This window comes from Callithrix jacchus, chromosome 2 (genome assembly GCF_049354715.1).
Source record: "Callithrix jacchus isolate 240 chromosome 2, calJac240_pri, whole genome shotgun sequence".
Classification (NCBI taxonomy): Eukaryota; Metazoa; Chordata; class Mammalia; order Primates; family Cebidae; genus Callithrix; species Callithrix jacchus.
In genome coordinates this window covers 155734078-155759177 of record NC_133503.1, presented here as the reverse complement: position 1 = coordinate 155759177, position 25100 = coordinate 155734078, and the positions used below count along the sequence as shown (strand labels likewise).

At 36.0% G+C, this 25100-nt stretch overlaps 1 protein-coding gene across 13 annotated transcripts in view; it reads right to left on the bottom strand.

The window, feature by feature from the left end:
* The window catches only part of ARL15 (ARF like GTPase 15), a 436720-nt gene that overhangs the window by 252034 nt on the left and 159586 nt on the right, over nucleotides 1–25100 (bottom strand). For 11 of the 13 annotated variants that reach the window (XR_008479723.2, XM_078365506.1, XM_017969921.4 and 8 more), the window contains one exon: nucleotides 22186–22245. The exons of the other annotated variants lie outside the window; for them this stretch is intronic. Coding sequence is in view for 10 of the 11 variants with exons in the window: in XM_078365506.1 (XP_078221632.1) it covers nucleotides 22186–22245 (60 nt within the window). In the remaining variant the exon portion in view is untranslated. The remainder of the gene's footprint in view (nucleotides 1–22185; nucleotides 22246–25100) is intronic. 13 annotated transcript variants of the gene reach the window in all.

The window sequence follows — 25100 nt, the reverse complement described above, 5'->3', positions numbered from 1 at the left end:
GTTAGGAGTACTAACAGATATACTGATAAAAATGTGTCGATAAGGAGGAGGGTAGGTCAAAAATCAAACCCTGCGGAGAGACAAAGTGGCAAGTGCTGGCAGTACCCCCACACAAATACTGTTCATGGCCAAATACATGACTTGTCCAGTCTTGGTGGCAGGCATATTGCCATTAACAGACACAATATCAAAGCCAGATGCCATTAGACATGTGGATGCTGTAAGGTCCTCAGTTCTGATAAATGTATACCTTATTCAGCTGACAATTTCATAGTAAAGAAGGGTAAGAAAACAATGGCAAACCTAAGTCTCCAAAATTAACTGTGACTATCAAAGAAAAAACGGTTGCTGTGTTATTCCAGAGACTATAATACCATAAATGATCATTTACCCTAGACTGCAGAAAGGATTTCAATATAATAAGAGGAAGACAGTTAAAGGAGGATGAAGCTACCAAAAAGGGAAAGACTAAAGGCTCAAATGAATTTATACTTGCAAAAATGTTAAGAACATATAAGCAAAATACAGGTATGTATGTATATGCATAAAATAAACTAGAGAAGGCATAAAAAGAATAACTTTGGAAAGAGTTAAGAGGAAAGTAAATTTGCACACAGGAGAGAGTATATCAAGCTTCTTTAAGTTAACTCAAGTCGCCAGATCCAGACAGATTACACACAAGATAGCAGAAGAACTCAGATGTAACTGCAAAACTGCTCTGAGCAATGTTATGTAACCCTGGAGAATGGGAAAGTTACCAGAAGATTGGCGATAGGCAAATATTGCCCCAGATTTTAAAACTCAGATCATCATGAACCACCATGAGTTAATGAAGAATAAGTGTTTCTAAATAATTCTCAGTTCCTTTTGGACTGATCTGCCAGGTTGGTACATTTCAGGAATACCATAGTACAGGATCATTCCAGGAGAATATTTGACAAGTCTCTTACAGTATCCTTGGACAAGAAAGAAAGAAAGAAATCAAATGGTAGTAGTTAGGTTAACTGACATATCCCCAAATTCATGCCTATATGAAAGGAGCTAGATCTTCTAAGATTTGCAACCAACCTTGGTTTTCAAAGTACTTCACACGTAATTCTATTATAGCAATTATCACACTGCATTACAATTTTATAATTACATGTCTATTATTCCCTATAGCTGTGAGCTTCCTGAAGGAATGGTTACATTTTTTTTTTCTTTTTTGGAAATGGAGTCTCACTCTGTCACTAGGCTGGAATGCAGTGGCGCAACTTGGCTCACTGCAACCTCTGCCTCCCGGGTTCAAGCAATTCTCCCACCTCAGCCTCCTGAGTAGCTGGGACCTCAGGTGCACGCCGCACAACCAGCTAATCTTTGTATTTTTAGTAGAGATGGGGTTTCACTCTATGTTGGCCAGGATGGTCTTGATCTATTGACCTCATGATCCCCCCATCTCAGCCTCCCAAAGTGCTGGGATTACAGGTTTGAGCCACTGCGCCCAGCCAGAATAATTACATTTTATTCATCTTGTTATATCTAGGAGGGAACATCAGACTAGCACAGAGTAAACAGTCTGATACATGTTTATACATTTTAATTGAATAAAAAAGTTGAAGATATTATTTTAACATTTATAGATGGCTCAAAGCTGAAAGGAATAGCTAATTTGTTGGATGATAAAAGAGTCAAAAAGTTCTTGACAAGCTGGAACAATGAGCCAGTGCTTACACAATGAAATTTAATAGAGATATAAGTAATGTCTGGTACTTTGAACAAAAAAAAATCAACTGAACAACAGAATGGGAAAGACATGACTAAAAACAGCTGGATGTTTTGACAACTTATCCAACATGGGCCAGTAGGGTACTATGGCTTGTGTCGTTGGCATTAAAAGAAAAAGATAACCTAAAAGCAGAGAGATGAGTGTCACTGGTCAGACCACATCTACAGCATCATGCTTCTAGGCACATATTTTACAAGGGACCACCACAATTTAACACTCGTCTAGGAGACAAGGAGGATAGTGATAGACCTGGTGACTACATCACAGGAAAAATAGTTGAAGAAATGGAAGAGAATTAGATTGAAAAATAATCCTTCAGGATATATGACACCTAAATTCATGTTTCCAAATTACGATCTAGGGAAGACATACTATTTGTTAGTGTGGCTCCACAAGGCAGAGCTAAGATTATTTTAACAAAGAAGCAGAAAGTTGTATTTTAGTAAATTATAATGAATGATAATAATGAAAATTCTTCAAACATGGCATATATACATGCTTTCTGAGACTGACTTCCTTACCATGGAAATACTCAGTTTGGGACTGCTCAGTCCAGTCACATGCCAGAGATTTGAAAACAGCAAATTCCTATTTGGTGTAACGAATTTGCATAAGAAACATCTGATTTAACAAATATGGTTTCATATTCTTTTATGAGATAAAACTGCTGGAAGGTAGAATGCCATACAGGCCTCAAACAACTTGTAAGACTCATTTCTGAAGGAGACTGCATACACAACTCTCCCGATATTGCTTCTGAGAAGTACAGGTTAGAACACTAGCCACTGCAGCAAATGCCCCCACCCTAGATTCCAGAATGATGGTAGAGATCTGGAAGACACTGCTGTGTCTTGTGTGGGGAAGAGTTTCAAGACAGCAGGAGGCAAGGAAGATCAGAAATATCACCCTGTGATGCAGGTAAACTGTAAAAGTACATAAAAATATATAAGCCATCAAAAAGAATGCATTTCTAAACTTTATTCCCACTCTTTGTACACTGACTCCCAGATTCGATGACTCATTTAGCACAATTTTATAAAAAAAATTAAATTAAAAATCCAGTTCGAAAACCAGAATTAGCTACCTAACTAATGGATAATGTATATTTAATATGCAATTTTTCTAATCATCCTTCAAATACCTTCAATAGCCAGCTGTATCATGAGAGATATATCTGCATGTTTAAGATTAATTCAAATTATAAGCAGAATTCAACAGTGAATTAAAATGTGACTTACATCCAGTAAAATATAAGCAAATCAATTTTTCAACGCATCTTGACTAAATGTAAAATATCATCTGTTTTTGTGACAAACAAGTCTGTACCATTAATCATATGCTTCCAGCTGCAACAGCTCACATTCAAATTAAAACCATGAAATAGCATCACAGTGTCAAGATTCACACAAACTGATCTTTTAACAGATTGTGAGAAAAAAAAAAACATACATTAAAAGAAGAATCTGGAGAAAATGTTACACAATAAAAACATCTGAAAGAGCTTAAGCACAAAAGATAGAATTCTGGTTTTTGAACTGGATAGGAATTAAATGTTAAACAAAACTCACAGCCTGCTTTTAAACAACGAACACATCATAAAAAATAATTCTTTTTATAGTCACAGGGCTGAGAGTTTGCTGTTTGTATCTATCCCAGCATACAAATCCATAGTACTGCCAGGACGGTCCCCTCTGACTTTACTGGGAAGCTAGACAGGACAGTCTGCCTGGGTTTCTTTTAGTTTAGTTCAATTTGTGTCCAAAACTGGCCCAAGAATCATCTCTTCTTCAGTCACTACACTCTTGCCTGCCAGTTGCACAGCTCCAAACATTTTCCTTCCAGCTACAGATATTAAAATAGTTTGTTGTTTTAAAATTTGATTTTGAACTGCAGTAGATAACTTTAAAAAATTTTTTATTTTTTGCTTCAGGTTCCCCCAGGTCAGCAAGCCATAACAATGTTTAAACAGTGAAACAGCAGCCACTGCACATGAAAAACAAGGATGGTGCCAGGAGCCAGCGAAGTGATATATTCTAGGTTAGCCATGTCAGGCATTTTCCAGTCCCAAAGCAAGTTTCATATGGTCAGCACATGGGCCAAATGATGCACATGGCTGTCCTGCACTTGCCCCTTGTGTCCTCCTCTGGTGACCTGCCCCATTGAACTCCCTGGACAAGATTCCCAGTGATGCTATGAAAGAGGACATGTTCCGCTGGGAGTATTTTCTGCATTAGGGCTCACATTGTATTGCCACGGGACTTTACACTTTTAGGGTATAACCAGACATCCCACAACATTTTCCTCCACTTCTCAGTTGATACGTCTTTAAACTGGTAGCCCAGCCCTAGCCTAGTACACATAAAAATGATAACGGCCACTCTGCCAATCAAGGTTAATATTTCAGCTTCTCTTATAAACCAAGATACGACTGGGGTGATATATTGTATCACCATGATACAATATATAAAAACAAAAGAAAAGTAAAGAATAAGAGCTTCATCTCAAAATTGTACAGGCTCTTACCTACCAGATTTCATTATCTTGTACCCATCATTTCTTTGCTCTTTTTTCCTTGCTCACAGAGATATTGTTCCAGATGATAAATGGAGAAGTATGTAAGATTTTAATTTCGTGACAGCCTATAAAGAATATTCCCAATGAAATTTAAAGTGAACTTTAAGTTGCATATGATAGTTGCGCATGGTGGGTTTTAGAAGCTTTGAATCCCAGTAACAAGGATTTTAAGAGAGAAAGCTTTTCTTTCAAAAGGAAAGTGGGTTGAGGAAATTAATATGAGCAGAACATGGCAGTGACTAATCACTTACAAAAGAGAATCTTAGAATCAATGTATGCCTTAAAAATGATATGGAAAATATGTAGCTAAATCAAATAACTTAAAATGTATTGGGACTTCAATGTTTACAAAAAATTTGAAGTGAAACTTTTTACAAAATCAGTAACTATTTTATAATGCTACAAATTGCTTAATAAGACCTACTAATATATAAATCTCTATTATTATATTAAGGATTTTCTTTCAGAAGAGTACCACCACATATCTTAAAGTAGGAGGATCTCAATCCAGGTACAGTGGCTTGCACCTGTAATCCCAACATTTTTGGAGGCCAAGGCAGGAGAATCACTTGAGGCCATGAGTTTGAGGCCAGCCTGGGCAACATATTGAGAACCCATCTCTAAAAAAATAAAAATAAAAATTACCAATGTAACAGGATAGAGAACCCAGAAATAAAGCTAAATACTCATAATCAACTTATCTTTGAGAGAGCGTACAAAAATATCAATTGATAGAAGGACTTCTTATTCAATAAATGGTGCTGGAAAAACAAAATAGCCACATGTAGAAGAATAAAACTGGATCTGTGTCTCTTCATCTATATAAAAATCAACCCAAGATGGACCCAGACTTAAATCTAACACCATAATCTGTAAGAATTCTAGAAGAAAACCTAGGAAAAACACTTCTGGACATTTGTTTGGGCAAAGAATTTATGACTAAGACCCCCAAAGCAAATGTAACAAAAACAAAAATAAATAAATAGGACCTAAACTAAAAAGCTTCTGTACAGCCAATGAAATAATCATCAGAGTAAACAGCCCGCAGAATGGGAGAATATATATGCAAACCATGCATCCAACAAAGGACTAATATCCAGAATCTATAAGGAACTCAAACAAATCAGCAAGAAGAAAACAAATAATCCCATCAAAAAATGGGCAAATGACATGAATAGACATTTCTCAAAAGAAGATATACAAATGGTCGACAAACGTGAAAAAATGCCCAATATCACTAACCATCAGGGAAATGCAAATTAAACTCATAAGATACCACCCTACCCCAGCAAGAATGGCCATTATTAAAAAGTCAAGAAGAATAGATGTTGGTGTAGATGTGGTGAAAAAGAATGCTTATACACTGCTGGTGGGAATGTAAATTAGTACAACCTCTATGGAAAACAGTATGGAGATTGTTCAAATAACTAAGGTATATCTACCATTCAATCTAGCAGTCCTACCAGTATCTACGCAGAAGAAAAGTCATATCAAGAAGATGCCTGTACACATGTTTATCACAGCACAATTCACAACTGCAAAGATATGGAACCAATCTAAGTGCCCATCAATCAATGAGTAGATAAAGAAAATGTGGTACATATACACATGGAATACTACTCAGCCATTAACAAAGAATAGAATATTGACATTTGCAGCAATCTGGATGAAGTTGGAGGTCATTATTCTAAGTGAAGTAACTCAGGAATTAAAAATCAAATACCATATGTTCTCAGTTATAAGTGGGAACTAAACTATGGGTTTGCAAAGGTATACAGAGTGGTACAGTAAACTCCAGACACTGAGAAGTGGGAGCCTGGGAGGTGGGTGAGGGATAGAAAACTACGTATTGGTTACAATGTACACTATTCAGACAATGGGTGCACTAAAATGTCAGACTTTACCAGAATAGGATTCATCCATGTAACCAAAAACCACATGTACCTCAAAAGCTACTGAAATAGTAACAATTAAAAATTAGCTGGGCATGGTGACATGCACTTGTAGTCTCAGCTACTTGGAAGGCTGAGGTGGGAGGATCACTTGAGACTAGGAGGTGGAGGTTGCAGTGAGCTGAGATTGTGCCACTGCACTCCAGCCTGGGCAATGGTGTGAGACCCTGTCTCAAAATAAATAAAACAAAAAATGACTTTTTAAAAGTATTTTTAGTATATTCAGAGATATACCTAAAGACTAAGCATCTTTTCTACATTTCTAAATTGAAAGCATAATAATTTTGAATCTTAACCAATCACCATTTAAACAAATTTTCATCTGCTCCAGCCCTACAATTTGATAAATGTTTACAAAATAGACAACTATATATACAGTAACAGCAAAGAAAACCCACATTTAAAAGCTGTCAATGTATCTGTCCAACTACTATCTATCTTAAAGTCCACAGTAGTATGACAAGTAAGTGTCCAAGAAGTTTGCCTCTGCATTTTTAACTTCCTGGATTATGGGAGGTCTCTCTTAATTTACTGGGAGTCAGTCTAGTTAGTAAAAGGGAGATTAATTCATATAGAAATCAATTTAGAAGACTTTGAAAGAAAAAAAAAAATAGAAAACTGAAACAAGGCAACTAGTGCTCCCCTAATTCCTAAAATATGAATTGTTTATAATAATATAATAAACCTACCACCAGCTCTAGTTGTACTGCCAACTATAATTTTGAAATAAAGAATACATACATATTTACACACCCCAGATTTAAAATCTACCATCATCTTAAAGAAAAAGAACATGGTAGTGGTGGCTCCCACTCCATGGAGATCACTGATGGCAAAGTACAGAGTGGGAAAACATATTTATGTTTTTACCCTCATGGCATATTATAAATAGAACAATCTCAACCAGGCATTTTGCCAAGACTTAGAAAAATGAAATGAGGCAAAATGCAAATGCAAATGAAAAATGTTACTTTTTTATGCCAAAATAAGGTCTGGCTGGAAAACTTTAACCAAAGGTATGCTCTGGATAGGATAAGACTTGTAGAAGATCAGCCGAAGAAAATGATTTGAAGCTATAAAGATTCTTGAACAACAGAAAATGGTATTTCATTACACATACACAAAAAACAAACCATCTAGATAGGAATTATGCTAATGTATTTTGGAAGCAGATGCTAATATATTTTTTCACCTTAATGTCATTACTGTTTTTTTTCCCAACCTGCTATATTCTATAAGATCTGCATTTTGCCAAATGCAGAATCACCAATGTGAATAATTACTATAAATATAGCCACAATGGTTGGGAAGAAAACCTTGTATCACTATGGTTTTGAGTATCACTATAGAATGAACCACAACTAGGTTATACTGAGAAATCTCTCACTCTTTGTATAATGAATCTGTCATATGTATTTTTTTATTAACTGAGTGCTGCTATACACAGACAGATCAATCTGTCTTCTCTTATTAGCACTGAGATTTTAAAAGTCTACACATTAAGTTGATTGATTTGATAATTTATCTTAGAGTTTGAAGTGCTTACATATTTAATCTTAGCAATTTAGCTACATATGATTATCTAGAAACTGATGCTTTTCTTTCCGAGTCCTTTCCCAGTCACTTTCATCTTTTTTAAGCTTTTTTTTTTTTTTTACCTTAGCGTGTCTAAAATAAATTTTCATTGGAAAGCGATCCAAGAAAAGGGCCAAAGTCTCCTACAAAACATAATTTCAATGATTTTTAACCAGAGATTATTAAGAATATTTTTTAGTTTTGCAAGTTACAAAAATATTTTTAATAGTTTGTGTGGTATAACTGACATATGCTAAACTGCACATATTTAACATGTACAATTGGACAGGTTTTGACATATGTATGGATGGTGAAACCATCACCACAATCAAGATAGTAAGTATATCCAGCACCTCAAAAGTTTTCTCATGACCCTTTAAATCTCTCTCTTTCACCTATTACCCTATCTTCCTTCTCCCACGCCCAGGCAATCACTGATCTTTCTGTCACTAAATACAAGTGTGCATTTTCTAAAACTTTATATAAATAGAATACAAATGTATCCCAGTAGGAGAACAGTATTTTATTTTGTCTGGCTTCTTTCACTTGGCATAATTATGTTGAGGTTCAACCATGTTGTTGCATGTATCAATAGTTCATTCACTTTGATTACTGAATAGTATTCTATTTTATAGATATACTACAATTTGTTTATCCATTCACCAATTGATGACATTTGGGTTGTTTCCAGTACTGTGTTATTACAAATAAAGTTGCTATGAACATCTGTGTGCAAGATTTTGTGTCAATGTAAGTTTTCACTTCTTCTAAGAGTAGAATGGCTTATCAGATTGGTGTACATTCACCGTTTTCAGAGACCATTAATCTGTTTTCAAAAGCAGTTGTGCCACTTTACACTTTCATCAGCTATATAGCTACAATAAATGGAGGAGTTGGGGTTTGAAGACAAGTTGGCCTGACCCCAGATCCTATCTTCTGTTGGCTGCATTTGTTTTCTAAATTAGACATTAGCTTTGGCCAGAATTTAGATTACAGGAGATAGAAATTTAAGGAACGGCATGGGGGAATTTGGATTATAGGCAAGAGAAATTTAGGGAGCAACATGGGGAAGTTTGTCTAATGGCAAAAATGAGCGATGCTCACAGCCTGGGGATCTGAGTAATTCCTACCCCATTAGTTAGTACCAGGAGCTCACCTAGACGATGAACACAAGTTAAGATTAGTCAGAAAGAACAACTCAGAACAGAGGACCAAACTGAGCCACGAGGGCTGATCAGTGACAGCCCAGGCTCTCCTGGACTCACCTTGCTGGCCCATTCATGCCTGTGGCCTCCCTTTCCACTGACCTCCCATCTCCCCTCAAAAAGGCAAGATGCTGTTTACTTTCCATCCTAAATGACTGTGGTTCCGGGAACTGTTAGGAGGCCAACGTGTTCCATGCTCCAATGTTAATGGTGTGGGGATTAAAACTAAACAAAGGAAGCAAGCATCTGACAATAAATGAGCCTATTGGAAATGAAAAAAAAAAATCCAATTTACCAATTTTCCTTTTATGGATCATGCTTTGGTGTCTAAGAAATCTTTGCCTAACTCAAAGGCACAAAGATTTTCTTACATGTTTTCTACTAGAAGTTTTATCGTTTTAGGTTTTAAATTCAGACCTTGGATCCATTTTGATTCATAACACAAGATTAGAGTACTTTTAAATTTTGTTGGCTGTGCCATTATTTTTGTCTATTTGCTATTAATTTCAAATTTTGCTGGATATTTACCAGAAAACACATAAAGTCACGTGTAAAAATTTTATGGATAATTCAAAATAACATATTTTCTATTTAAGTTTAAAAATATACAATTATCAATTAGATAAGTCTGTTATTTGACTATTTAAATCCTTTATATGTTTTTATTTATTTGATCTGTTGTCTACTCAAATAAGGAGGGCTAAATTTCCCTACTAATTATGGATTTGTTGACTTTTTATATATTTCTCTTAGTTTCAGCTTTATATAGTTCAGAATTATGTAGTTAAATATTTAAAGCTTCCTAATTACTTAGTTATCTTAGTATATTAACATGAAATCTTTTTCTTTAGTTTACGTAATGATCTTTGCTTTGATTCCTATTTCATCCCACACTACTTTAAGTACTTTCTTTTTTATGGAATTTTTAAAGGTATCATTTCTATCCCCTTATTTTTACCTTAATGTATCTTTCTTTAATGTATTTTTACGTTAATGTATCTTTTCTTTGTAGAAGTGTCTTTTTGTCACCATATGCAGCTGCATATATATTAGTTTTATGCTATCCATATTAGAAAAGGGGAATTGAATCTACTTACATTTATTGTGATTATTGATACAGTTCTATTTATCACAACTTTTTTGACTGTTTTCTTTCTTGAACTTTGCTAAATGTATCAAATATTCTTTGCTTTTTCTCCTTATATTTCCATTCTTTTAAAAAAAACTCTATGCTTTTAAAAAAAGTTATCATGGAAAAAAATTCATGTAATACAGATAAAGCAAAATTATTTGTATTTTATCTCAGTGAACTCTTATTCCATTCCCTAAGATAATTTATTATATGAGCTGACTATGTAAACTTACAAAATTTTCTTAAAAATTCCTTTATGAATATATCATCCTACTTTTAGTGTCATGTTTATTCTTAATTGCCTTTAAGACACATAAACTTCAATTTTTCTTTTTTGAGACAGAGTCTCACTCTGTCACCAGGCTGGAGTGTAGTGATGTGATCTCGGCTCACTGCAACCTCCGCCTCTGGGGTTCAAGTGATTCTCCTGCCTCAGCCTCCCAAGTAGCCAGGAAAACATGTAAGTGCCACCACGCCCAGCTAATTTTTGAATTTTTAGTAGGGTTTCACCATGTTGGCCAGGATGGTCTCCATCTCTTGACCTCATGATCCTCCCATCTTGGCCTCCCAAAGCGCTGGGATTACAGGTGTGAGCCACCATGGCCAACCCCAAATTTTTCTTTTTAAAATTCTAAACTATACCCTAAATAAGAAAAGAACATACTTCTATGCTTTCTTTTTATCTGACCCTGCCATCTTCCACGTTAAAATCAGAAATAATGCTATTTTGTGTGTGCATGCTTGCATGTGTGTGTGTGTGTGTGTGTGTGTGTAATTAAAGGTTTCTTTGTGTTTATAATATTTCTATAAGTATGGTTCTTTTCTTATTAATTATATTTGGAATTGAGAGGGCTCATTCCATCTGAATATTGTTTTTTCATATTTGATGCTTTCCCCCTACTATTTCTTCAATTATTTTTTGTGTGTGTCCTTTCCAGTTTCTCTTTTCTCTCAGAGAATTACAGGGATGCTAGAACTTCTGTAACTGTTCTCTATGTCTCTTAATTTTTTTCCCACATTTCTGAAGTATTCATTTTGTATGTCATTCTAAAAAAAATTCCTTAGTTCAATCTTTTATTTCCCTAATTTATATGAGATGTATTAATAAACATTTTCATTTTAAAATTTAAAGTCAAGCTTTTAATTCTTGCTTTCTGTGCTTGATTATTTTTCATGAAAAATCTCTCTGAATGTCTTCTTCTGATCACTCTATTACCTCTAGGTCCTTGAATATATTTTCTTCTCATTTTTTATTTGGTATCTTTCTTTCATGGTATTGATTTTCTTTTTATTGCGGTGTGTCATAGTGATACACTCATCTTTTGTTTGAGACTCTCTGTGTGCCAGCTCTTTTGTTTACCATTGTCTGTTTGCAGTGATTAATAGGGACAGACAAGTGGCTTGTCTCCTGTGTGGGTGGGCTTTCTAACCCACCTGGCAGTCAGCACATTACTGAGGCACTGCCCTACCTCTCTGGGGCTAGCACCCACACTCAAGGATTTAGTTTGTGGGTAAACACAGCTGCTATCCACTACTTAACACAAGGAGAAAAGAAAAATAAAGGCACAGCTCCAAATGTGGAGCTCCAATTAATAACTCTGATGAGCCCTTTGATTAATAATCCTGATGAATTCCTCTTCTATTTCATGTTTCCATTGTCTGTACCTCAAGCTTTGTCTTGCTCTTTCTTTGTTAAGGATTTAAATCTATCTTTGTTATAGATTTAATTTATTGTTTGTTTTCTTAGCATTTTTGTCATGAAATAGAATTTGGGCTATGGAGGAAAAATAAAGACATATATTAAAAAAGACATTTGAAAAACCAACTTCTAATTTTCAATCGTACGTTGCTTAAATTTAACGTTTCACATACTTGTAATGACACTGATAATTAACTTTACATAAATTATTCGCATTATTGCTGCTCACAATGATACCTTAAATACTAGGGAATTTCAAGATTAAAATAATCCAGCATCTTCAGTAGAATATTTCAACAATACTTTGGACTGCAAGAAATTAAAAACAACAAATTTAGATTCCTCAAAAGAATTCTACTCACATCTATTTTAATCAGCTTTGAATGTGTCCGAGAATCAATATAGTCTGTTAAGTGATAAATAGCTGTAAGCATGTTACCTCTTCAACAGTTGTCTAGTTGCCATTCCAATTATAGGAGTCTAGCAAAGTTTATTTTTTTCTGAGAACTTCCATAATCATTATGGCCAACATTACCCTCCCACCAAAGTATACAAAGAAACAGGCTCAGAGGATGGGTGTGTGTGTGTGTGTGTGTGTGTGTGTTCACCCACATCTGGGCATGGCAGGGATAGCATCCTCAGGGTCTGGCATGGAGATGGAGTTGGTATTCATTAAATACTCGCTGAAATGAATTTAATAACAGTAACAAAACAACCTGTTTCTTGTGAAAAATCTAGCATTACTCTAGCATCTTGGGTCATAATTTGGCAAATTTCCCTCCAGCTTGAAACTGCTGATATTTTATACTACAGTACAGTGAATCCTTAAGATTATGGTTTTTCAATGATTCATAACTCTCCAATCTTGTTTCATCTGTCAACTAAACTTACTGTATCTCTGTGACTTTTGTCTCATCTGTCCCTTTTCCTAGACTCTTTTCCTCTGTGAAGTCTCCTTTTTCCTTCCTACGTAATCTTAACTACATCTTATACTCAATCTTGTTATAGGACTTACCACACCAGACTATAATGCTTCTCAAAGAAAACATCAGAGCGATCAGAGTGATAGAAACTTTGTCAAGTATTTTTTTTATTTTATGTATATACCCTGCCACACAACATACACTCAGAAAAGCTCTGAGGTGTATCCAAATGTTTACTGTACAAAAAATAAATAATTGAAGAAGTCAGGATTAAAGAAAAATACAGTGAACAATGCTACATAATCTTGTACAGAGGTTAGAGGCAGGATGTACAATTGTAGGGGCGCCAAAGCAAGATAGATACTATGACTTTCAAGATAAAAATAAACTAGTTATGTTATACTTAAGCAAAATCATTGTTATCAGAATCTTCGGCTGCTGGAAAAAAAAAAATAAGTAGCCTTGGAAAAGTTAAGTGTGCCTTGCCCAATGTTCCATGGCTTGTTTTGCTAGAGGAAAATACTGGTCTCTTGACTTCCAGTGCTGTTGCTGCAATACTACACTGAAACTAAATACACATTGAAAATTAGTTGCTATTATGGCAATCCCCGAGAGAAACAGGAATACTTACTCCCTTGTGAGGAATAGGAAATTAAACTAAGAACCCAACACAAATGTTCTGTTAGGCAGTTTAGTAGACTTGGAAGATATGAAATGATCTGATTGCCCTGAAGAGGAAACAGTGGTGCAGCAGCAACCTTCAGAGGTACATGAGATCCCCATAGCTGGGGGGTGGGGGGGGTCAAAAGGCCAGAAAACTCATTTCTAGAGCGTTCTACATGTATACGGAATCTTAGAAAAAGTGAACACTTAAGTGCTATACTAGACTATGACTGGGAAGACAAATTTTAAAAATTTTCCTAGGGCACTTCTCCAGGAGAAAACAAAAATTAAGGTCAGGTCTACTCAGCTAGTAACAGACTTCTGGGCCCCTAGAATCATTTACTTGGCTCTGCTGACTGTTTGGCTCAGTTTTCCCTTAGCAAGTGTAAAAAACGCTTAAACACCACCACCCTGGGATCCTATTCAACCAATTCAGATAGCTGTAGCCTTTTAACTCACATCCAAGTGACTTGGCTTTATACCAATATCATTTCCCCTAGTAGAGCCTAAGCCTAAGTGAGAAAGTACACAGCTCAGGGAGCCAGGAGTTAACTGGCTGTTCCCAATCCAAAAAGGCCTGGTTCTTTTCCTTGATAAGGAAACAATACTATACCAAGAAGTTGTGGTCATTCGATATTACATATCAGACTAGATCCATGACTATAAAAAGAGAATTAGTGGAAATACCACCATCTATTCTTAAAGCATCTCTCCAAGCAGCTTTAGGTAATTTAAAACTTTTCTATTCCAGCCCAATCCCTTGGGAAATAAATAGAGGTGATTTATTAAAACTTATATTTTACATATAAGAAAATAATAAGAAATTCAATTGCAGAGAGTGGCAGAGGTTCTTGAGGCTATCCTCTACTAGCTGAAGCACACTTCTTCCTTATAATTATATAACAAATACAGAATATGTACATTCACTTGCATGTAGCTGCCTCTAATTTACTTATAGTATGGTCAAAGGCATTCTATGGACATGGTCTTCCTTAAACCCTTCTTCTGTGCTGTCATTTTCCTTTGCCAGGGACATGGTTTCTCACCATTCCTCCCATGTCTAGAAATGTCTAAAACACTTTTTGAATAGCAAGTTGCTTTCTCCTATACTAGCAAGAAATTTTTGCAACTCCACCTGTCCCTCAAAGCAATGTGGCCACAATAACCTCTGCAAGTCTGTCTGCCTATGCTGTTCTTTTTCTGATACCCAACCAATTTACTGCTTTATATTGTCTTTACATCTCCCCGTCTCCTCTGGCTTTGCAGTGTGGCATGACTCTCAGAGCCAGTGGTTACATGAGATTCGTAAGTATTTAGCTGGAGTTTTAAAAAAAATGGGAGATGGTAGTGGGAATCTGCAGGGGGATAATGCATAATAAATATGGGATTGTGGGAATGCATAAGGTAAAAATTAAAGAGGTCTTCTTCCCTCTAAAGTAAGACGTAATAAAATAAGACTCTGAAGAAAGAAAGCTTTATTTTGGTGAAAGACACCAAATGGTCTGTGTACGAAAGACAGAAATTAAAAGAAACAGGCAGCAGTGCCCCCTGGGTTGCCTGTCAAGTAGTATGTCCTGTACAGTTTCTGAAGAAATTAAGAAATGCAAATAACCTGGGCAGATTAACAGCACCCGAAGATAACTAGCAGGATACAAACAAACAGCACCTTTCACTATGAGGAGGCGTATTCCTCCAGGCAAACAAAGAACCAGGACAGAGTCAACATCTGTTTCATATAACAGCTTGGCTGCTGACAGGAGAAACCTTAAAAAAATGGCTTAGCTGACAACCCACAAAAATCATTCAATCACTATTGCATGGGCCAAAGCAAATGAGTAAATGAACAGAACTTGCACTTTCTACATTACCTTCACTGCCTCCTAAAAGAAGGAAAACAAAATGTTGTCTTTTCTTTACAGAAAGAAAAAATTAAAATGAAATGCAAACAAAAATCTTGATGAACTTTCCCCTTTTGATTGACAAGCAGCAGTGAATACTGAATCATGAAAGACCGCTAACTGCTCTTCAGCTTGTCTTTGCCTTTCTCAATGTCAAATGTGAAGACACTACTTCCAAAGAGAATATTGGGTAAGGACGGTGGCTGGGATGGGGCATGGGGAGACAAATCAGAGGTGATGCATTAGAATATCAGAGGAAGAAAACGAGTCATTTGACAAACCCAATCCTGGTTTCAGAATTCAGTTAGGAATTAGGATGACGTCCGGGTCCTTATCAATAAATAACAGACCAAACATGTTAAGAGCGAAAAATTTCCATCTCTGGATTCCATCAATTCACAAATCCGATTTCAAAATTAAGAGACAAACATCCATGACAGATAGATATCTGTTTGTATATTTAAGTACTGGACATTTCTAAAATGCAACATTATCAGAGCTGTGACATCACCGCAGTGTGGACAACTGCTTTCAACTCAGCTAAATGCCAGATGCTTCACTTACTTTCGTAATGTGGCTGAAGTACATAAGCCAAATGCAAAATGAAAGCAATTAAGAGGCAACGATAGACAGAAGAGATTTTTCAGGCAAAATGTGAAAACAGAAGGAAAGGTGATGAGGTGGATGGAGCATGACAAGATCATTTGATATTAACCCATGTAGAGTGCCAAAACTATGCTAGGCAGCTACACAGAGACTCCAATGAGGGCCTTTTCCAGTTGCTTCTCAGTTTAAACAGGTGTAACACCTTGTTTAAGTGAAGAAAGGCATGACCACAAAGAGGAAAAAAAATCAATAAATGATTTGTGTTATTTTTGACTGTGGAAAAAAGGCTTATTGAAAAGTGTCCTGTTTTGCACAGAATTGAGAGACGGCAAAGTGAGAGTATGATTATTATAAAAGTAAACCTTCCATACTGTTAGCTATAGACCAGGCAAACTCAGTGCTTGGCCTGCATTTACTAAGTCAGCCCTCACAAGGATTATATGACATAGGAGCTATTATTATCTCACTTTACAGATAAGGGAACAGAGATACAAGAAGGTGGTAGACTTGCCTAGAATCATACAGAATGTCTGGGCTTTGAAACATGTCACTACAAGGAAGGAAAATAGATTAAGCCATCTGTCCATTCAGGTTCCTTGTTAGGAATCTTATACAATATCCAGAAGAATAAAATAATGTGAGCAAGACCAGCAGAGTAATTAATTAAAAACAAAAGAGAAGGGATTGAAATTAGCTTCACCAAAAACCTCCTGGCTGAAAGACTACATAGGAAACAAAAAGTTCATGAAGTAACACTATAAAATGCCCTTCATAGGAATCAGAACTAATCCTCACCCTTGCTGGATGGTATTAGAAAACCCATTCAGGTGTGAAAGGGATTAAATGGATATCTGCTCTAGGCCTATAGGAAGTAATAGTTGACTTTAATTAAGAAGAAGTCAAGTATACAAGAGCTTCCCCTTGGACCTCTTACCTGGTTTATGCAGGAACAGTGCTTGTTTTGACACTATAATCACCACAACTTTCTATAACTGAGTCTGGCATGTAATATATGCTCAGTAAATATTTGCTGAATGAATGAATTAGAAAGAATAACTGAATATAAAAGTGAAATGTTTGTGGAAGGTTTTAGATAGTTTGGAAAGCAGAAGTAAGACTTTGATTCAAAAGGTAGTCTTGAAGGAGGGAAGCAGGATTACAGAACCAGAACTCAGAACCATAACTGACCAAGAGTTTGACCTGAAAGATCTCTAAACAAGAGAGTGTGAGAGAGAAAATTAATGATAAAAGCAACAGCAATAATTAGAGATGAAGTCCTATAAATGTTTTTGAGCAGAGAGCAAGGTGTCCATGTTTTGTCAAAATGGTGTTTTAGGGCCAGGCGCAGAGGCTCATGCCTGTAATCCCAGCACTTTGAGAGGCTGTGGAGGGCAGATCATTTGAAGTCAGGAGTTCGAGATCAGCCTGGCCAACATAATGAAGCCCCATCTCTACTAAAAATGCAAAAATTAGCCAGGTGTGGTGAGGCATGCCTGTAATCCCAGCTACTTGGGAGGTTGAGGCAGGAGAATTACTTGAACCCAGGAGGCAGAGGTTGCAGTGAGCTGAGACTGTGTCACTGCACTCCAGCCTGGGCAATGAAGCAAGACTCCATCTTAAAAAAAAAAAAAAGTGTTTTACCAACACACTGTTAATGAAAAAAATACCAGACCAATGTGTGAAGACTTTAAATTGTGCAAATGATAATGATACAAACATCAGCAAATAACATGTGGGAGCACTTCTCTTGTGCCAGGCCCTGGGTAAAGTGCTGTAGGTGTAGAGTGCACTGATTATGCACAAGGGCTCAGATTGATTCCCACCTCCTGCTTGAAGTGACTGTGGTCAAATCATCGTGTCCAGTGTCGTCCTATCTGTGAATTAATAATAGCATCTACTCTCTAGGTATGAAGTTGCAAAGATTAGATGTGTAGGGGATAAAAAAGGGAATACGGGCAAAATAGAAAAAGGAAATTTAGAGCTCCAATTTCACAAATAGATAAGCATAATCACTGCAACCCTGCGGGGTGTGACAGGTAGTTGAGAACAACGCATTCTTAATATAGTAAAACAGAAATGGCCCACCTTTGGCTCTCATTATGTCATAATTTACCTTGTACTTTTTTTCCCCTTCATTCCATTATTTTCAAAAACTTCACTAATTTCCTATATCTCTTTTCATGAATGTCTCCATCACTGAATGATGAGTTCCCTGAAGATGAGGGCTGTGCCTTAGATCTTTCATTTTCTGCCCCTAGGATCATGCTAGACCCATAATCAACTGTGGTAAAATGATCAAATGAACAGTAAGAAAACACCCCATGAAAAGAAATAGATGGGAATAAGAATTATAAGAATTTTCAGGAAAAAGATATGAAAACACTTTCACAAGTTGGTAACAGGAAATAATTATCTATATAAGTAATATATATTCAACACAAATATAATATAGTCACATGCAAACATACAGTTTGTCATTAAGATCCCCCAAAAGTGACTTTCACTGAGTTTAACTCCATTACTCATTGTTACTTCACCCCATACCACTTCTTCTAAATAGATAACGAGCACAGATGTATGCGTTCCCTATTTTGAAGGAGTGAGAAATTTAAAGTTGGGAAACACAGTGAAGAAGAGCCTTGGAACTATCTGAAAAGGGGTAGAGGAATGACATTAGCAGGGAGAAAAGGGGCCATGCTGTTCTCCTGAATTAACCCCAGGATAAGGAGGGGAGAACTAACTGGGCATTCCTCACTGTCCTGCCTCTCAATCTCTCTGTTTACCATTTATCTTCCTTTTTTTTTTTTTTTGAGATGGAGTCGCTCTGTCACCAGGCTGGAGTACAGTGGTGTGATCTTGGCTCACTGCAATCTCCACCTCCCAGGTTCAAGCAATTACCCTGCCTCAGCCTCCCAAGCAGCTAGGACTACAGGCACACACCGTACCTGGCTAATTTTGTATTTTTCGTAGAGATAGGGTTTCTCCATTTGGTCAGGCTGGTCTTGAACTCCCAACCTCAGGTGATCCACCCACCTCAGCCTCCCAAAGTGCTGAGATTACAGTCGTGAGCCACTGTACCTGGCCAACCACCTGTCTTCTTGAGGTCCTCCCTTAAATTCAGAATTTTTCTCTGATTGACAATCTGACTGAACCTGTCTTCTAAGCAACCCTCCACTGGCGAATAAAAGCTTCATATCTTCACACACTGATCCTAAAACACTTAACTCTCTCCTCCCAGAAATTCTCAGTCAAGCAACTCCCTTTCAGACAACTTGATTTCAGCCTAAATGCACATACTCCTTATATTGGGATGATCCGTTTCGTACCTAGGATATACTTTAATTCCTAGGAAAGCTACACTTTATACCAGTTAGCCTAGGTTTTCATGTGTTCCTGGTTGAGACATAACCTAGTAGCCTAGTCTCAAAAAATATTTGAGGAAATGACTTAGTGAATGAAATATCAAGAAGTCAGTTCCCTTCAGTGCATGCCCCTGAGCATGTGACACAGGATACACAATTGAATTTTACTCAGAAAGTTCCCTTTTCCTTCAGACACTCTGTCATCTGGAAACAGAGCCTTTTTTTTTTTTTTTTTTTTTTTGAGACGGAGTTTCACTCTTGTTACCCAGGCTGGAGTGCAATGGCGCGATCTCGGCTCACTGCAACCTCGCTTCCTGGGTTCAGGCAATTCTCCCGCCTCAGCCTCCTGAGTAGTTGGGATTACAGGCATGTGCCACCATGCCCAGCTAATTTTTTGTACTTTTAGTAGAGACGGGGTTTCACCATGTTGACCTGGATGGTTTCGATCTCTTGACCTCGTGATCCACCCGCCTCGGCCTCCCAAAGTGCTGGGATTACAGGTGTGAGCTACCGCGCCCGGCCCGAAACAGAGCTATTAAAGTTGAGGAGGTAAAAGAATCTATGCTGAGACTAGAAATTTGCTCTTCAATACTAATGCATGCCAAAAACTTATGAATCACTAGCCTGGAACGAATGTATCTACTCTGATCTCTGAGGCTCTGCCCTTTTACCTGCATCGCTCAACCTCATTACGGAACAGATTCCAACAAAAACATTACCACCAAAACGTATGGTATCCCCTCCATTGTAATTTCCATTTCAGCAATTGTCAGGGCACAGATCTTTCAGCAAAATTAAACCGTACTTGAGAACAGACGTATTCCCACCTTACATACCTCTAATCCTCTAACTTGATCTTTTATTGTACTGAATTTTGATGGCACAGAGCCAAGCTTATAAATTTCTTGGTGTTCACTTTTTAAAAACTGTACAGATATATTTACTGTTTGTTTAATCCAAGTAAACATCATATATAATTAACGCCTATTAACCAATAGTTTCTTACACCTGGAGGTATTTGATAAGAGTTTTGTGTCCAACCTAAAATTCTTAGTAACAACCATATCCAAAAACTATATAATTCTCAAACCATACATTTTGATTCCATGGACTTTTACAATGTGTTCTGATTTTTAAATATCCATAAGTAATATTATTGTCACCAAAGAATAAATAATCACCAGAAGCCACAAAGCAGAAAAACATCTTTTATAAATCAGGGATCTGGAAATGTTAAAAAGGAGAAAGATTATTTTGTTTCATTTGCATGTTCTGCCACATGCTTGTATTTCTTTTTTAAATTAAATTAAATTAAACTAATTTCTAGAAGTTAATTTATCAACAGTTTCTGAGCAACCATTGTATTTTAAGGTTTTAAGCATATGGCATGGTTAATATGCCATACATTTATTTTTCTTAAAAGTACAATTATAATTTAAAATATTCACCCTAACAGAACACAGTCTTTTAAAAACTTTGCATTAAAAATTATGACAAGAACATTCATGTTTTATCATTTTGGAGTCAAAATGACAAAACCAAATGTCTTTTTTTTTTAGACAGAGTCTCACTCCGTCACCAGGTGCCAGGCTGGAGTGCAGTGGCGCGACCTCAGCTCACTGCAACCTCCGCCTCCCGGGTTCAAGCAATTCTCCTGCCTCAGCCTCCCGAGTAGCTGGGACTACAGGCGCACACCACCATGCCCAGCTGGTTTTTTTTTTTGTATTTTTAGTAGAGACGGGGTTTCACCATGTTGGCCAGGATGGTGTCAACCTCTTGACCTCATGATCCTCCCGCCTCTGCCTCCCAAAGTGAAAACCAAATGTTTTAAAAAAACATTGGAATTTATCGATCATGGTTATTTTATATATTAATGCTATAAAAGCTAAAAGTGGATATGAAACTGACTGACAGAAGCAAAACTGTCCTACACATAGCGAACTGAAAACACACACCTGAAAAGATCAGCCAATACTTTATTAGATAAAAATAAGACGGTGCCAAACATGATTAAAATGGCATAAAGCTGGTGTTACAATTTCGTCAAGCTAAAAATAGGTCACAGTTAGAATGACCTTAAGGAAAATAAACAAAACAAAACAGGGTAAGGTCAATATCACAAAGGGATTAAAGAGATGAAAGATAACGTTCTTCTAAGTCATTAAATTCACCAATATCATACTGCACTCCAGAGCACTTACTATTTCCATGTGCCATTTGAGAATTTAGTGGGTTCACTGAATTGACTGATTTCTTTGTTAATCTATTTACATGGGTTAAGACCCTGACTAACATAAAACAACCAAAAAATGCCAGGCAGAGAGTGTAATGAAAGACTGAGTGATGTATGGTTTGGGGTACAGCCTATCCAATAAATGTGCTTGGCCAGCAAAGAACCCATTGGCAAAGATTTATTATCGGAAAAAATATATTCTAAAAAGACCTAATACAATAAATAAAATCTGCAGGATAAACACAAACTACTCTAAAATACAGATCTTTTCCCTGTATAGTTGATCTTTTAATGATATTAAAATTCTCTTCATATGTTTTATTCAAGAATTTTTGAACAAGTAAAACCAATGAGCATAAATTGCCGATAATAGTATAAGTCTTTGATTCATTTAAAAAACCCAAAGTTTATGTTACTTAGAAATCTTCAACATTTTAAAAACATATACAAAGAGAAGGAAATGTTTCTAGGAAATATATTATGAAGGTAAAAATGAACCACCTACTAGAATAAATTATCATTATGTTTGAATTTTATATATTATTATGAAATTAATAAAAGTTAAAGGCAGACATAGAAATGATTTGAAATAGTATACCTCCAAGTTCTTTTACATTCAAGATGGCATTCTGGAATGGCACTGCTTTAATACTAAAACCTAAAATTAGAAAACAAAAACATAAAAAAAGAATTAGCGACTTAACTTTTAAATTAAAATACTCAGGATGCTCAAATCTTCTCTTTTAGGCTGATTAAGATTTACTTTTCATAGCCGATATTTATACTAGAAACACATAATTTCCAAGGTAAACTGATTCAATATCATCTTCTACCATTATTAAAACAAAATATAGCAATATGTAACACTATTCCCTTTACTTCAAAATATTGCCTTATTCTTTAATATGTAATGTCACTCTGCAACTTTTATCAGATATTAAAAATATATTTGAAAGTACAGAGAAATTTTGAAGAAAATATTAAATCTATGAGGACCTCTAATTAACTTTAATTCTCAAAGTTAATGTCTTATAATTCTTTCTCACATATAACTCAGCAACCCTAGAAATTAAGTTTCTTAAATTATAACCATTTCATATTACAATTACATAGAATTTATGTTAGTGTCTTCTTTAAGGATATGGTTAATATACCATATATCTGTTTTTCTTAAAAGTACAATCATCGTTATCCACTTATACACAGGAAATCATTTTATAATGCATGTAAGACAAGATTTGTATTATAAGAATATATGCACAGTATATAGTTCCATGATTAATGATATATTTACGACTTAATTATTACCATTCAAGACAATAAATTCAACTGCGACATATGCAAGTGTGCATATACCCATTCACACACACACACACACACACACACACACGCACACATGCATGCATAAATATATACACTGATTCTTTCTGAAAGGATCCACAAGAAACCAGAACTAATAATGACTCTCAGGAAACTGGGATCTGGAAATTTTAAATAGGAGGAAGATTCTTTTGTTTCATTTGAATGTTTTGCCGTGTACTTATATTTCTTTTTGAATTAAAAGCCCTACAAATTTCTAAAAGTTAATTTATCAGTCCTTTTTGAGTAACCATTCTATTTAAGGTTTTAGGTATTATTTAATATGTATAATTTTAAGGTGAAAAACAATTTATTTTTCAAGAACTTATCAACAGAGTAAAGACAATTATGAGTCTTTCATCTGAGGTAAGTTATGAAAAAATATATAAAGTATCATATGGATAAAAACATTTCTTTTACATCGCTTTGTTTTGCTTTATAAAGAAGGAAATCATTACACACCTTCTTAGTCCAGCTTATTTTTTGCACTTCTTTGCTGCATGTTATCCCAGTACTTTAATAATCTATACAGTACCTTCGACCTAAAGCAGTATGTAGTATATAACATTTGAAGAACTGACTTGGGAGTCAGTCAGAACTGGGTTGAAATTCTAGCTCTGGCATTTATTAGCTCTGTGAATGTGGGTAACCTGCTAGCCTTGGCTTTCTCATCTGTGAAACAGGGATGATATCTACTTCATAGGGTTGTTATAAGGACGAGCTAATGCATGTGTTGTGTTGTGCTTATCACAGTGCCTGGTGCACCATAAACACACAATATGTGATTGCTGGCATTATGTTTCAATTCATGCTTTTTCACTGATGATTAATCGTTAGGTATACATATTTTCTGCCTGCCTCAATATAATTACAAACCCAATTCTGGGTGCTCACTTATTAATCTAACTACTTAGTTGGACATGTAAAAGTTACCATTAAATGAAAAGTACCTTTGTTGGAGTAATGGAGGTGTCAACAGGTGAAGTTTGCTGCACACAAAATACGGTAAATGTTCCTTGGGCCCTCTAACCATCTTCTAAAGCATACCCCTTCCTTTGTGGGCTTAATCCAGATTGATAAAATCAGAACAGCATTATGGTTAATGGTGCATGAAGTCACTGAATCTTAGTAAATGAGCAGGAGGAAAGAGGAGGCAGTCCCGTGTGGCTAAAATACTGGCATGTACCTGAGCCTGCAGGAAAGCCTCTCCAGGTGTCTGGCCTCTGGGAAATAAAGGAAAGTCAGTGCCAATCATAATATTCCTACTGGCACAGAAATTTGCCTGCAGGAAAGTTGGATGCTTGAATTTTCTACCTACCTCACATGGGTGTTATATGGATTAAAAGGCAATGATTGTGAAATCCTGAAAATGAAAAGCTCTCTGCAAATATTAAGCAGTCTATTAGTGGTTATGCTCAGGAAACTCAAATTTAGATTTTCTAGGGAAGTAGGACAGGCATAGACCTCAACTTTGAAAAGGAAACAGTTATGGAGCAAATCACCAATGTTTTATCTACTTTTATTGGTAAAAGCTGACAATATGCAGGCTCTCAAAGGGAAGTAATATCCTTCCAGAAATTGCCACACCTATATGCAAAATACAACTATGAAATTTATTAACCCAACAAGCAGGTTACATCACTGCTAATGTCTTTAAATTCTTGCAAAGTCTTCATAATAAATAGACTACCAAAACATCTTCAAAAGTTCGCACTAAGCAAAGTTACCTAGCAATTTTATTTATGGGCATATAAATGTCCCGACAAAAGACTCATAAATGTTTTCTCCCCAGATAAAACTCATGTGGCTAGATTTATACTGCAAAGGTAAACACAGTCATCCATGTTGCTGTCTCCATATTATTTTTACAGTATAGCTTCTGTAATCAATGTTTAAAAGACAAAGTCTAGATAGATTGATTAGTCCAGAAAATAAGGAAATGTACTATTTATAGAGAGAACATTTTTTTTTCTATTTTAGTCATTCTAAACGTTTGAAAGGATTAAATGGAACAAAAATCAAAAGTCATACTTTCAGTTCACCAGGACAATCAAGAAGGGAAAGTATTAGACTACATTTTATTCCTTTACATCAGGTTTCATGAGGTCAAGGGGGCGAATTAATATAATATTTAGGAGGGATACCAACGGTCAA